Source organism: Etheostoma spectabile, chromosome 19 (assembly GCF_008692095.1).
Source record: "Etheostoma spectabile isolate EspeVRDwgs_2016 chromosome 19, UIUC_Espe_1.0, whole genome shotgun sequence".
Lineage (NCBI taxonomy): Eukaryota > Metazoa > Chordata > Actinopteri > Perciformes > Percidae > Etheostoma > Etheostoma spectabile.
Genome location: NC_045751.1, coordinates 13,613,674 through 13,627,884, shown reverse-complemented (window position 1 = coordinate 13,627,884; position 14,211 = coordinate 13,613,674). Strand labels below are relative to the sequence as shown.

The 14,211-nt window shown below is 38.4% G+C and overlaps 3 protein-coding genes across 3 annotated transcripts; 2 read left to right on the top strand and 1 right to left on the bottom strand.

Annotated features, from left to right (window-relative positions):
* The first annotated feature begins 339 nt into the window (after window positions 1-339).
* LOC116707023 (probable E3 ubiquitin-protein ligase ARI5) lies at window positions 340-2,269 on the top strand. The gene is made up of 4 exons (XM_032544139.1): window positions 340-578; window positions 774-874; window positions 1,176-1,349; window positions 1,543-2,269. Exons 1-4 carry the CDS (start codon window positions 497-499, stop codon window positions 1,996-1,998), a joined length of 813 nt encoding a protein of 270 aa, XP_032400030.1. The 5' UTR covers window positions 340-496; the 3' UTR covers window positions 1,999-2,269.
* Window positions 2,270-2,688: 419 nt separating this feature from the next.
* Window positions 2,689-7,153, bottom strand: LOC116707000 (ubiquitin carboxyl-terminal hydrolase 47). Its single transcript, XM_032544106.1, has 11 exons — window positions 7,000-7,153; window positions 6,819-6,915; window positions 5,770-5,885; window positions 5,585-5,655; window positions 4,945-5,070; window positions 4,751-4,846; window positions 4,333-4,461; window positions 4,112-4,240; window positions 3,930-4,005; window positions 3,281-3,777; window positions 2,689-2,814 (listed from the first exon to the last, which is right to left on the bottom strand). The coding sequence occupies exons 1-11, from the start codon at window positions 7,055-7,057 to the stop codon at window positions 2,764-2,766; spliced, it is 1,446 nt and encodes a 481-aa protein (XP_032399997.1). The 5' UTR covers window positions 7,058-7,153; the 3' UTR covers window positions 2,689-2,763.
* A 1,416-nt stretch (window positions 7,154-8,569) lies between these two features.
* On the top strand, window positions 8,570-11,781 carry LOC116707022 (uncharacterized protein DDB_G0292642-like). The gene is made up of 4 exons (XM_032544138.1): window positions 8,570-8,815; window positions 9,909-10,113; window positions 10,385-10,555; window positions 10,691-11,781. The coding sequence occupies exons 2-4, from the start codon at window positions 9,919-9,921 to the stop codon at window positions 11,144-11,146; spliced, it is 822 nt and encodes a 273-aa protein (XP_032400029.1). The 5' UTR covers window positions 8,570-8,815; window positions 9,909-9,918; the 3' UTR covers window positions 11,147-11,781.
* The last annotated feature ends 2,430 nt before the right edge of the window (window positions 11,782-14,211 follow it).

The following is a 14,211-nucleotide window of genomic DNA, read 5'->3' as shown; positions in this document are numbered from 1 at the left end:
GGCCTAGCCTACTGTTTAATTTGTCTTCCTGAAGCCTATGAGCTGCTTTGACACAATTTGATGTCTAAACAATATTACCATATCGTAATCACATTATTATTGTTCATATTATTATTATTAATGATAATAATATAGAACTACAATTGCGAAATTGATGGGGTTTTATATGCAACTACAAAACAATGCAATAACAGAAAAAGGTAGGCCTATTTATCACCAATAAGGCCATAAATCAAGGCTTTATGCAGCATTAATGTGCTTAAAAGAAAAAAAAGAAAAAAATATTAACATAGCCTAAATATAGACGGGGAATTCAGATCTGCTACCCTGGATTCACGTGATTTCTTGTTATTGCTGGGAGAAACTGAAAGTTAAAATAAAAGAAATCTAGGTGGTGTCAGTGAAGGTGACACGGCAGCCAGTTCACTGCTCATTTCCCAGAGTGCGTACTGAGAGGAAAGTTGTCGACGAAGAAGAGGAGCTGATCTAAAACAAAATGACCACAGAGGAGAAAAGATACGACCGCAATGACACGACTCTGAAGTTTGTCAACAGACCAGATGATCTGGATCCACTGCGTAAGCGCAAAATAATCATATTTGTTATTTATAATCAGCCTACTGCAATGAGGTGCGTACATTTCCCTAATTAAGTCTATATTAAGGATTTGCATTCATTAAATTACACATTGTTGGTAACAGCAGCTGTCCATGTCGGATGTGCAGTGACTGTGATGCTCAGTTAAAACCGTCTGTTCTTGTTGTGCACCTCAGCCCCAGAGGACGGAGACAAGAATCTCCGAGCAGAGATGTCCTGCGGTCATGCCGTCACCCCGGAGTCTCTCACCGGGTGGTGTCGCAGCCTGCTGGATCAGGTAGGCTCACGTTCTACCGCCAATTAAAATATAGTCCCTTTTGACAACTTATTCAACTACCATGTTTCATTTTGGACACATTTTACTTTCAAATTAGCAATGGCACACTGACCTTAAATTAGGCCTACTGTCACACTGCACCTCTCCTGCCTAGTCTACATCACTTTTATGTAAAAGATTTTTTTTGTTTCATTCTTAACAATCAAGACATGGAGAGAGTGTTATGTTCTAAGTGTGTAAAGCATACTCTCTAGGCTGTCTTCAACTGGCAATATAACATAAGCTATCCTAATAATTTCAGGGCCAGCACAAATTTAGGTGCCCTGCCTTAAAGGATGGCACCCTGCAGAAGTGTGATGCAGAGTGGTCTTACCAAGAGGTGCGCAGGCTGGCACTGCTGACAAATGAAGAGATGCAGGACTTTGAAGAGAAAATCGCCCGCCTTGCTGCCACCGAATACTGTGACTTCAAAACAGTAAGAGTCCCTGTTACCTCCACCTTACAGAAAGTAGAAACTGGTTCAATCATGAGTTCAGCACATGTTTTACTATGTAAGCCTACTACATCACAATAACTAGGTAGATAACACATAACTTAAAAGGACTAAAAGGAATGGTTTGTAACATTGTTGAATTATTTCCTATGTTTCTCTCATCCCTTTACAACAGTGTCCTGGTTGCAAGACCTATGTGGAAAGAGAAGACCCAAGTAACCTCAGCGTGCAGTGCACAATCTGCACAGCAGACAAGGGGAAGGTTTATGAGTTCTGCTGGCAATGTTTAAAGGAGTGGAAAGGTGCAGTTCCACACTCTGACCGCTGTGACAACAATGGCTGCATCAACCACGACCTCGAGCTCCTCAGGAACTGCAAGACCACCACCCTCCCTCAGGTGGAGGGGGTCGACGCATGTCCCTCCATCCGGGCCTGTCCCACCTGTGGTCAGAGAGCGGAGCATGACAGAACGGGCTGTAAGAACATAATCTGTCCTCGCTGTCAGGTCGAGTTCTGCTTCGTGTGCCTGAAACTCACTCGTAAGTGCCTGAAGACGAGCTCTTACTTCTTACCCTGCAGTGATGGTGTGGCTCCCAGACAAACCTCCATACCTGTGTGGCGCAGAAAATAAGAGTTGGCACATATTCACTATTACTGCTTTCTTTTGTCACATTGTTCTGTTTGTTTGATTTTAAAGTTCTATTTTACGTTTTTTTTGCAACTAAAGCCAAAAGTGTAAATTTATAGGCTTATTTCTTCATTCCATAGTGAGCATTAAAATATCTGCTGTATATTCTCATAATGTATAATGCATTGCTTGTAATGTTGCCACTGAAGGTGTTGACTGTTCATAGTACATCATTAATTACTGCATCACTTAATAAAGTTTCTCTTTACATTAATTCAGAATGTCAATTTAATGTCTAACAAGCACATGTATATGAAACATTTATTGTATGGACAGGGTTAAACAACGGCAAAATAATAACTTGTATTATTAACATGCAATATAATATTCAAAAGACAGTCTTTTCATAGGTTGATCATCTTGAACTCCCTCCTTGGCACATACACAAATAAGAAAAATATGACTATTGAAAAACTGCAAATATCAAACAGATATTTTACAAATTGTTATGTTGCAGAGCTTAAAATCTGTCAGTTTTTGCCCATGTAAGTGTAGAAAAGGGAAAATATCCACACCTCTCTGACTTTTCATGCAGAACCAAATGTGCAGAGGCCCAGGAGGAACTGTAGTACCCTCTATAAGTTCAGGTGATCCCAAAATAACATAACAATAACACTGATGATGACATATTAATACTGGATAAGTTGTTTAATATCCAACAAAGTACCCTACATACATGATGACACATTTTTAACATTTCTTTAGGTATTACTCAGTCTGATATTTTTTACTTCCATGGCTCTCTTTTTGTGTTGTCCTTGCTCTTTGGAGCCTTTTTTCTCTCTCTGGGACTTGCAGTTTGTTCTTCCTTTTTCACAGTTAGCTTGGGGTCCTGTTGGCAGCTGCTGTCTGCGGTTACAGCACGGTGCAATCTCTCCTTGTCTCTCTTTGAACTGGTTGGTTTTCTGCAGAGGTTTGGTGGATAATTACACCCTGTTAGTTCTTTCATTTTAAACTGGCCTTGCAAGTTCCCTGCCAGGTATGGAACAGAAGAAGAAGAGTAGCCATTGGAGGAAACATGAAATGAATTCACATCAGCATCACACATTTTTGCACACATACCAAGGCCTCTTTTCTGTTTAGGACTAAATCCTTCTATTTTGACCTCTGTTACTGTCCCTGCAAGTTTGATGCTATTTCTTGTACTGTCAGTCATACTTGTTCTAGTTTCTGCTACAATATTGTTCTGTGTTTTCCTGGATAGTCTTTTATTTGGGGATGAATGGTTTTGCTCTGACATACAGCCTAACTGGTGTGTTGTGGGGGTCCCTCTGGTTTTCAGATTCCACATGTGCTCCTCTGAGTTTGCATCAAATTGCTGTCTGATTGGCTCGTGACTTTTTGGTCCACCATCTTTTTTGGGCATTTCAAAATGTGTCCTTTTTGTTTGCAAACTGTCTCCATCTGCTCCAGTGTCTGTATAAAGAAAACTCTCATTATGTGTCCTTACACATGTTGCTCTCTGGCTAGGCTGTTTTTCCAATTCCCCAGAAAGGTTTGTAGGTTTCTTCAAAACAGTATCAGCGCGAATCTTCTTTAATATCTTGTCATTCAAATGCTTAATTTTTCCGCCTCCGTTGCAGCTTTCATCTTTCTTTTGATGATGAGGAACGAGAGCATCTCCTCTCTCTGCCTCATCATGTCTTATTTCAGCCTCAACATCTGTATGTAGACAGAGAGCCTCCCGGTTGACTTCATCAGGTATTTTAGGGTCTTTGCTCACTTTGAAGAGAAAAAGGGAGGTTAACAATATATTTTTTTTTTTAAACAAAGAAAAACCATCAGAAATGTTGAGACTTACAACTTTCATCATCTTAGCCTTAAGACCAAAGCCAACAAATCGAGAAGTGAATGCTGTACATTTTCAAACTTACCTTTCCTGTACATGAGGAGGTAAGCTGTATAAGACCTTAAAGGCTTGTCTCCAGCCCCAAACAGTGGTTGTTTGACCTGCAGAATAGAAAACATTATCACAGTTAATGTTAAACTTCATGTTGTTAAAGTGCATGAGGATTTGTGAAACTGGCCTGCTAATAGATAATATTTGCCTCCTTACCCTGTTAACAATGTCGTCATTGAAGTGATACCACACGTGAGTTTCAAAAGATTTGATATGTGCAGTATAATGGCCTCCAGTTAGATTACCAAAGTGGTTAACTATAGCGTAGAGGTCGTATTTGCAACTCTGAAGAGAAGGAAACACAACAAAGTCACTCCATTAAAAAAATGTTCAAACATGTTGTCATAATTATAAGTGCATTTACTGTCGAAACACACCTTTATGTGTAAAGTTTGGGGGACGTCCACGTTGCAGTGAAGCTTGACGTAACACCTGCGCTTGTAGTCAAAGCTGAATCTTTTCAGCAGGAGGGTCAGAATCTCTGGATTGTGTGTTATCTCACATCCCTAGAACACATTGTGAAAACAAGTGCATCGACTAAGGACAGTGGCAAAGTCGGCCATCATACCTTCAGAAGATCTAAATCAGGGTTAAGACATTAGCTGTAATACTGTCCATAGCTTTACAGGTGCAGTGGAAATGAATGGAAATGTATTAGACAGTACAGGGTTATATATTTATTGGATTTATATCATCTTTGTATATACATTGTCATCTACAGTAGACTTATGAGAAGCGATATGCAAGTTTTAATATAAGACTATAAAAAGGAACTTCATTTAAATGAACACTCACCAAGTCTGCATCTCGCTTTTTATTGCACCGGTTGCAGAACATCTTGTTGTCCCCGCAGACTTTTTCTCCCTTGAAGAATGCTTTTAACCCTTCCTCCTGTAAACATAGTATATTTGGTCACCCTGCATGTATCTTTTCTTATGTATTTTTGAAAAACACACATCTCTTAATCTTGTAAAAGGAATGCAGAGTACCACGCTGTAGGTTTGACGGAGCAAATCTTCCACTGCAAGTGGCAGAAACCAAAAAGAGCTCATGGATTCGTTCCTCTCTTTGCACTTGAGGCATTCAGTCTTGTGATTCAGCTCTCCCTTGAATATCTAGACATAAAGACACATCAAAGGGTTAATACGTCCATTCAGACTGGTAATTAAAGAGTCTGATTATTTTTTTAGTATCAAATACTCTCCTCTCAAACCACTCAACCAAACAAAACAATTAATTAGGGCTGCACAATATGAGGAAAATATGCAATAACGTTGTATAATATCACAATATTACTGCAGTTCTCTACTGATATTCTCTTTAACTAAAAAATCTCTAGGTGTCCTTTCGTGATGTGTTTATTGCACCAATTGATATCACGATGATGATAAAAATACGATATATTGTGCAGCCCTACAATTAATGATTGGCATAGATAACAAGCAATTAATCCATAATGAAAATAATAATTAGTTGCAGCCTTTTATGAAATTGTAAAAAAAAAACAGCTGCACTAAACGAAGAGTAAAATGCTGCTATAACATTAATAGAAGACAGGATTAGACAAATGATATACTTATATAGCATATGTCATTAGTATACAAATCTCCTGCTACAGTATCCGTATACCTTGGCTGACTCCGGACTGGTCCGACACAGGATCCTCTCAAAATACTCTGCAGCATCACGTTGCTCATATACTGAAAGGAGTGAGGACAAAAATGTCATTATAACATATATTTAGCCTCTCTGCAGGATATCAACACACAACTTACAACTACAGCAGCAGTGTGATGTCTCAAATCTAAGCTTACCGTTCGTGATCCCCAGTTTGTTTAGGATTTTATCCGTTTTGGCCGTACTTCCTTGGAGAAAAGCGAAAAGTCTTCTCAGCTGTGTGTCAATGGTTGTTGAATCTTTACTACAGCATCTGTGGCACAGTGAGCAGAATATCTGCCTTTACCAAACTTGGCACATTTCATATCCTATCTTAAATTGCTCATATTATGCATCTGTTAATTTGTGTTATACTGCACATTGCTGCAGCTCCTCTTTTCACCCTGTGTTTTGAGCTCCCAGTTTTAGCTACAGAGTGAGGCATCCCACTTCTATTCCATCTTTGTTGAGAGTTGCACATACACAGTCCCTAGGTAAGGACTACTAGCCAGTCAGAAGCACAGTATGAGGGTGTGCCATGCTAGCAGCTAGGCGAGCATTATAACGTGTGTTACAAAGTGACGCACATTGGTCACGGAAGAAAGGCTGGACTACATAGAGCTGTTTGGAACAATTTGTGAACAGTTTTCTCTGGGGATGGTAAGTCTCTTGGGGGGGGGGGGGACTTTGGGTTTTCACATTGTACCTGTAACATACACAAAAAGATATATAACACAATAAAGGAAAGGGGAAAAGCCCCAAACATAATATGAGCACTTTAAGAGTTTTTCTCCAATGAATCTGTCTTAAAGGAATAGCTTGAAGTGTGCTTGGGAAATATGCTACACTAAACTGTTTTCCACTGCTACCAGTCTTTATACTAAGCTAAGAAGCTGCTGGCTTCATATTTACCGTACAAACATGAGAGTGATAACGATCTTTTTACGTAACTTTCAGCGAGAAAACATTCCAAAGTGTCAAACTATTCCTTTAATATACTGACAAGAGCTTAAGAAACCCATTTGTCCATTTTCATTTGAGCTGACCTGTCAAAAAATATAAAGACAACCATTATGGGATTAATGGTAGAGCTGTCTAATTTAATTGGTGTCTGTCTTGTGTATCTGTATTTTTTTTGTTGTTGTTGTGGTTTTTATGGACCGTGAGTCTAATAATAAAGACAACCATTATAAAGATGGAGTTCCACCGTTTCACAGCCTCCCGGAAGTCCTCGGTCATGAAAAGCACCTGAAGCACGCTGTTCAAATAGCATGTCAGACCTGGACTGTTCAGGCCATGGTAATCTAAAGACATAACAGACACATTATCATAAAACTCTGAAACATTTGAAGCAGCATTCTACAGTAGTCTCACTTTATGTCACTTACCTGAGATGGTGAAGCTGTCTAGTTTCTCTCTGAACATTTCCACTAGGTCATGATTCATATTGATATCTTTTGAATGACAGCGTTGACATTTTTAGACGTTTGAAGGTTTTTTTCAGATGTACGGATTCTGCCTGTTGGAGCAGATAGATAGTACAGAAGATATTAGGAGACACCAGGCAGGGACAAACGGTATTTCTATATACACACACTGCTTGACCATGACCTCCAAAACATGCTGCACCAGTACGGAGAAAACCGTGACAAGATCCCAGCAGCTAGAAATCTCTGATTCATTCTACAATGTGTGCAGTTCTTTTGTTCAGTTGCTATTTATTTTGTGACTTGCATATATTACATGTAGACAGATAGAACATGCAATCATAATCCACAAAAGAAAAACACTGAATGTTAAAAACAGCCAGAGGACAGGACTGACACAAACTTTGATACTGTTTGTTAGCTATGCTTATAATGAAGGGTCATTTTGTTTCAAAAATATACTTCTAATGTAGAAATACTTTACAAATGTAAAAATAATAGTAATATTGTGATAGCACCAGTTAATTTTGATTAAGATAACATTTCACACCATCTGCAGGTGGTTAATTTGACTGTTAAATAGATACAGACTTAAAGTCTGATGAATTATCACCTTCCTTGACACAGTGGTGGAAATAAAAAGTAGCCTACTTTTACTTGAGTAAGTACATAATTTAAGGTACTTGTACAAGAATATTTTAAATTTTTGCCAATTCCACTCTATTCCATTTTACTGAGAAATATTGCACTTTTACTCCATTTATCTGACGGCTGTAATTACTGTTTGCTTGTCAGATTCAGATTTTAAAAATGCAGTAGTAGGCTACATAAATGTTACATTAGCTCCACATCAACTAGATAGAACAATAAACAAGCTTCTTACACATTGATGCACCAGTGATGATAATAATACAATAATACATCAATCAGAGGCCAATTTGCTCCATAACAAGTAGCCTAATTTTGCTTTTCATACTTTAAGTATCTCTATTATAAGATGATCTGTGTGTGTTGTAAAGCACTTTGGATCATCTGTGTTTTGTGTAAAGTGTTATATAACCTATAGTTGAGTCGAGTTGGTACTTCTTCTTTAAATTAGTTACTTGTCATGGAGTATTTTTAAAATGTGGTACTGCTACTTTCACTTCAGGTAAATATCTCAATACTTCTTTCACCACAGCTTAAAACTTAATAACTCTAATATATATTAGCACAACATTGAAAAAAATTAGCATTAGCTTAGTTCATTAAACACAAGAAGTAGGCAATGAACGCAGCTGTTGTGTTTGGGTGTTATGGAAACCCATGCAGCCTCTCAATCCCCCACTACCCCGCGCCTCCAAAACACATTTTAAAAATGATCAAAATAACCTACAATAAAATAAGAAGAAAAATAAAAACACTATGAAGTTGTAGCCACACCTACACTCTATCTAACTCATCAGGTCCGGTTACACACGGTGAATGTTTGTTATATGGGAGGGAAAAACACGAGAATACTCACCTCATCTGATTACCCGACGCACTCCCGCAATCTTCTTTCACTTTCGATAAAAGCGAGAGGTTGAAGGAGGAAGACAGAGAGAGGAAGACAGACAGAGGAACGCATAAAGCCCGAGACTCGCAGCTGAAATTCCATATAGACCCCGAGTGTTGAATTTAATGTAAAACATCCTCTAGAGCTGCCTAATTCCAGCTGTGGTGGTTGTGTTTCCGGTTGAGCACTAGAATAAAAGGAAGTCCTAAAAATCACCTGGAGACAAACTGTGATTCCAAGGTAAGACTTCCTTCCTTATTAACTTATATATACACTGTTAAAATGAGCCAGTTTAAAGACTGGTGTTTTCATTCACTTAATTGGTTTCTTCTCCTGAATAAAAATTAGACATTTGATGACATTTCTTCATTATTTCTTTAATAGGTTAGAAATAGGCCTAGATGTGCAAAATAACTTTTGAGTAGCATTTACTTGGGTAAATAGAAGTAGCCTAAAGTAAATTGTTAACTCATTTAACAAGGTGTTATTTAGAACAGTGTTTTTTTTCTGTTTTCAGCTGCTTATGTTTACTAGAGGCCTCTAGTAAACATAATAAGCAGCTGGAAATTCCCTGAGTGACTCAGTGATGTCTTTACAATAGCTCAGTCACGCTGATGGATTATTATTATGTCTTGTCAACAGTAGGATATTTCTCCAAGGTTATCTTTAGTTGAAAGGTTTTCACCTATTAATAACAAGTTGACTCAGTCAAATCTGAAGGTATGCAGATAGCCTGTTACACAGTTACCTAAACTTCTTCTGAATGTATTTCTCTTAGATACATCGCCAATAAATGTCTAAAATCTTTTTTAGTTTTATTTTCGGTTTTAAAGTATTTCAGTGATGGCTGTCACCCATAAGAAGCCATTAAAAACAGGAACTGCTCATATCTGAATCGACATACATGTTGCCAATGTTTCTAAATGCAAGCAAATACAAGTTTAAAACGGAAATCACATGTAGCCCACAGGTACCACTGACTTCATACTTATTGTTTGCATCTGTCAAAGTCCCCAAATTATAGAAACTGTAGTTCCAAAATGTAAAGCATGATTATGCCTCAAATTGAATACAAAGAACAATATTGTTACAAAATCCATTAATGTAAACTTTTCATGTTACACTATATTTTTGGCATGTTAAGGTTCAGAATGTTCCATCCATAGATATAAATTATATTTATGGTCCCATTCACCTAGTTCTTACATGAAAACCCATATCTCAGATAGTAGCTCAATGATGGTCATGATATTAAGTCTGTTATCTGGGATAAAGTGTAAGTTAATATCACATTTGTCAGAAATCATATTGACAATCTTTTTTCTACCAATAGGATAATCAAAATGAGCATTCAGGGACAGGAACAGGTGGAGAAGAAGTACAACCCTCTGGATAGCACCCTGAAGTTTGTCAAGAGGAGGAACGACTTGGATCCAATGTGTGATGATGATGATGACTGTCTCAAAGCAGAGATGTCCTGCGGCCACGCTGTCACTCCGGACTCTCTCACACTTTGGTGTAGCAGCCAGCTGAAAGAGGTATCTCATATCATTAAAACACAATTTCTTTGTAGGCCTATATATGATGCAATATAAAGCCTAAAGCCAACCAGTATTGGGAGCCCTGTGGTTTTGTTCACATTTCTTCTTCTTTTTCTTCTTATTCTTTAATTTTTATCATTGGTATACCTGTCATCCCTTCTTTTTTCCTCTCTCCACAAAACTGAGAAAAAAAACAAGTTTAACAGAAATTAAGCAGTGAATCTTTCTGTCATGTAACCTAAACTGCCTCTCCTCTTTCTTGTTTAAGGGTAATTACAAATTCAGATGCCCTGCAGTGGTGGAAGGGACCACACAGTGTAATAAACTGTGGTCGTACCAGGAGGTGCGCAGACTGGCTGACTTGTCTGTCGAGGAAATGCAGCACTTTGAAGAGACCATGGCTCGCCTGGCTGCTGCAGAATACTGTGAAATGCAGCCAGTAAGTGGTCCAGTGTTTTTTTTTGTCGTTTTGCAAAAAAAAATTATACCGATATTTCAAACAAAGTGCACTGATTTCCAAATATTGTGTCTACTTTTCTGTCCAATATTTCCCTGTACTGTTTTCTACATACAGTGCCCAAAGTGCAAAACGAGCGTGGAGAGGAAGGACTTGTCCAACCTGTGTGTGCGGTGCCCCATATGCACAGCTGATCAGAAGAAGACCTACCAGTTCTGCTGGCAGTGTCAGAGGCAGTGGAAAGGTCCAGGACCTCGCTCTGACCGCTGTGACAACGACGGATGCATCAACCACGACCTCGAGCTCCTCAGGAACTGCAAGACCACTGCCCTCTTTCATGTGAAGGGGGTCGTTGCATGTCCCTCCATCCGGGCCTGTCCCACCTGTGGTCAGAGAGCGGAGCATGACAGAACGGGCTGTAAGAACATAATCTGTCCTCGCTGTCAGGTCGAGTTCTGCTTCGTGTGTCTGAAACTCACTCGTAAGTGCCTGAGGACGAGCTCTTACTTCTTACCCTGCAGTGATGGTGTGGCTCCCAGACAAACCTCCATACCTGTTTGGCGCAGAAAATAAGAGTCTGCACACAATCACTAGCCTACTCATGATGTAGCTTACTGCCTTCTTCTGTCACACTGTACTGTTTCTCTTTGATTTTAATTTTCTATTTTAGGATTCTTTGAAACACTCGGCTTATTTGTTCATTCCATAGTGAGCATTAAAATATCTGATGCATATTCTCATAATGTTGTATAATGCATTGCTTGTACTGTTGCCACTGAAGGACTGGTCATAGTATATCATTAATTACTGCATCACTTAATAAAGTTTCTCTTTACATTAATGCAGAATGTCAATTTAATGTCTAACAAGCACATGTATGTGAAACATTTATTGTATAGACAGGGTTAAACAACAACAAAATAGTAACATGTAATAACATGCAATATAATATCTAAAATATAAAATATTTTACATATAGAAAAACAAGTAGTGTAGCTGAAAATTCAGTTGAGATTTTTGCAGATGTCCTGGGTTTAGAAGTTTGATACCTGTATTAGGATACCTGTATTGAGCTAAAGACAGTCTTTTATAGGTTGATCATCTTGAACTCCCCCCTTGGCCCGTGCACAAAGAACAACAATATTTTCACTTTCATCCTTTAAAAATTAAAAAAACATACGCCAACCACTCATTTGTCAACTTTTGCTCTAAAATGACCCTACTGAAAAATTCCAAATATGAAATACTGTAGATGTAGTGGCAATCTGTCCACACGTAATGCCACTGGGTAAAATCTGAAGCCCTTTCCAACTCTTGCTGGTGCAAATAATGAGGTCCGCCGTCGTCACACGTTTAATCCTTTATTCTACACATTTTTAGATAAAAGCACATACAAAAAGACCTACTTGATTGATTAAAAGCCAAGAACGACAGGATCTAAAAACATTACTCTCACCCAGCTGAGGTTAAAAAACTGTGTGGCTTCCCAGATCCAGATTCCCCATCCACCTCACCTGTGATTCCCTTTATAATCTCTAATTAGAACCCACAAACAGGTGCGCAGGTGACGTAACAAACAACTACCTACACAGACCTACCGCACACACCCACACCACACCATAAGAAACGTAAATAGCCAAATTGGCCATTATAATAGATATTTTACAAATTTTCAAACTGTGTATTGATACTCTATATTTTTGGCAATGTTAGGGATCAGAATGTCCCATCAATAGATATAAATTATATTTATGGTCCCATTCACCTGGTTCTTACATGAAAACCCATGTCTCAGATTGTAGCTCAAGGATGGTCATGATGTTAAGTCTGTTATCTGGGATAAAGTGTACATTTATATCACATTTGTTAGAAATCATAGTGCCAAATTGTTTTTACCTATAGGATAATCAAAATGAGCATTCAGGGACAGGAACAGGTGGAGAAGAAGTACAACCCTCTAGATAGCACCCTGACGTTTGTCAAGAGGAAGAACGACTTGGATCCCATGTGTGATGATGATGACTGTCTCAAAGTAGAGATGTCCTGCCTATCCTATATCCTATATTTCATCACCCTGCATGTATCTTATGAATTTTTGAAAAACACACATCTTCTTGTTAAAGGAATGCAGAGTACCACGCTGTAGGTTTGATGGAGCAAATCTTCCACTGCAAGTAGCAGAAACCAAAAAGAGCTCCTGGAATCGTTCCTCCCTTTGCACTCATGATTCAGCTCTCCCTTGAATATCTAAACACAAAGATCAGAGGGTTAATACGTCCGTTCAGAATGGTAGTTAAAGAGTCTGATAAAGGACTGTTAGTATCAAATACTCTCCTCTCAAACCACTCAATCAATCCACTCAAACACAATTAATTAGGGCTGCATATTATGAGGAACATATGCAATACTGTAGTACAATATCACGATATTACTGCAGTTATTAGTGCATATATCTACTGATATTCTCTTTAACATAAGAATTCTCTAGGTGACTTTTGCTATATGTTGCAGCCTTTTGTAATTATAAGGAGCAACAAAAGGAAATCCTAAAAAGTGTCAGTTTTGGGACATTTCAAGCTGCACAAACATTTATTCATTCACATGATCCTTCAAATACCCTGGAGGACTGATGGTTGACTGCAGTTTTATAAATCTTTCACTAACAGTCAACATTTCCAGGACCACAATGGACTTTAAAGTATTTTAAGTAGTTTCCTAAAGAGACAAAGGAGCTGTTATTTAAACTACAATCCTTCTTTTGTTGAAAATAATCTTTTGCTTTCTTTTAATCTAAAAACATTCAACAGCATTACCTTTACTTTTTTTCATCTCTCCAAGTATGGATTCAGTTTATTTAAATGAAGGATACAAAATAGTGCAAATGAATGCCACAGGAGAGAGAGGATCAGAACCATGGAGGACTCTTGACTGATTCCACACCGATCCAATGGTCAAGGAAGCAAATTCAAGCAGCAGGTAAATGAATTAAGATAAAAGAATTAATTAGAAAGTGATTTGAATTGGCTAATGAATATTCCAGAAATGATTTTAAAGATTATTTAAAAAAAGGAGAAATCATTATCATTATTGTTGGTACTACTGAAAGAAATACAAATGCTGATGTGAATTGAGTGAGTTGATGCCTTTTTAGGTTTTTGAACAGTTATATAATTGGGCTTACAGTCATTCTGGCTGTATTTTTGAACAGACAAACCGGGCATATTGCTAAGATTTCTTCCAACACGGGTGTGACTGATAGATTTTGGGTACTGGGTACTGTTCGGATTTGCATTGCATTTACTGTAAAAAACAAATGAAACAGTTACCAAAAGGTGATGGTAGTAATTCAGGGAAAGAATATAAAAACACACATACACCAATAACCTTCTCATTAGTTGCACAACCTAACTAAATCGCATATTCTTTCCAGTTCTCTACAAGCCAGGAAAGGGGGGGGGGGGACTGCAAGCATCTGTCACACCTGCATCGGGTGGAAAGATCAACAATTACGTGAAAAAAACATGTTTGACCCCTCTGTCTGCATGTTACAACAGGCTGGTGGGCAACATATGGTGCGCAGACCCAAAAAAGGCCGCGGCCACAAAGGGCATGGTCAAGCCAGAGGAGGCCCCAGTCAA

Excerpts from the sequence above, each read along its gene's own strand:
- LOC116707023 (XM_032544139.1), top strand. The coding sequence starts at position 497 with ATGACCACAGAGGAGAAAAGATACGACCGCAATGACACGACTCTGAAG. Across the intron at positions 579-773 it reads AGATGATCTGGATCCACTGC|CCCCAGAGGACGGAGACAAG; the intron begins GTAAGCGCAAAA and ends TGTGCACCTCAG. Across the intron at positions 1,350-1,542 it reads AATACTGTGACTTCAAAACA|TGTCCTGGTTGCAAGACCTA; the intron begins GTAAGAGTCCCT and ends CCTTTACAACAG.
- LOC116707000 (XM_032544106.1), bottom strand. The coding sequence starts at position 7,057 with ATGAATCATGACCTAGTGGAAATGTTCAGAGAGAAACTAGACAGCTTC. Across the intron at positions 5,656-5,769 it reads CAAACTGGGGATCACGAACG|TATATGAGCAACGTGATGCT; the intron begins GTAAGCTTAGAT and ends CACTCCTTTCAG. Across the intron at positions 2,815-3,280 it reads GCTGTATGTCAGAGCAAAAC|AGGACAACACAAAAAGAGAG; the intron begins CATTCATCCCCA and ends CTCCAAAGAGCA.
- LOC116707022 (XM_032544138.1), top strand. The coding sequence starts at position 9,919 with ATGAGCATTCAGGGACAGGAACAGGTGGAGAAGAAGTACAACCCTCTG. Across the intron at positions 10,114-10,384 it reads GTAGCAGCCAGCTGAAAGAG|GGTAATTACAAATTCAGATG; the intron begins GTATCTCATATC and ends TTCTTGTTTAAG. Across the intron at positions 10,556-10,690 it reads AATACTGTGAAATGCAGCCA|TGCCCAAAGTGCAAAACGAG; the intron begins GTAAGTGGTCCA and ends TTCTACATACAG.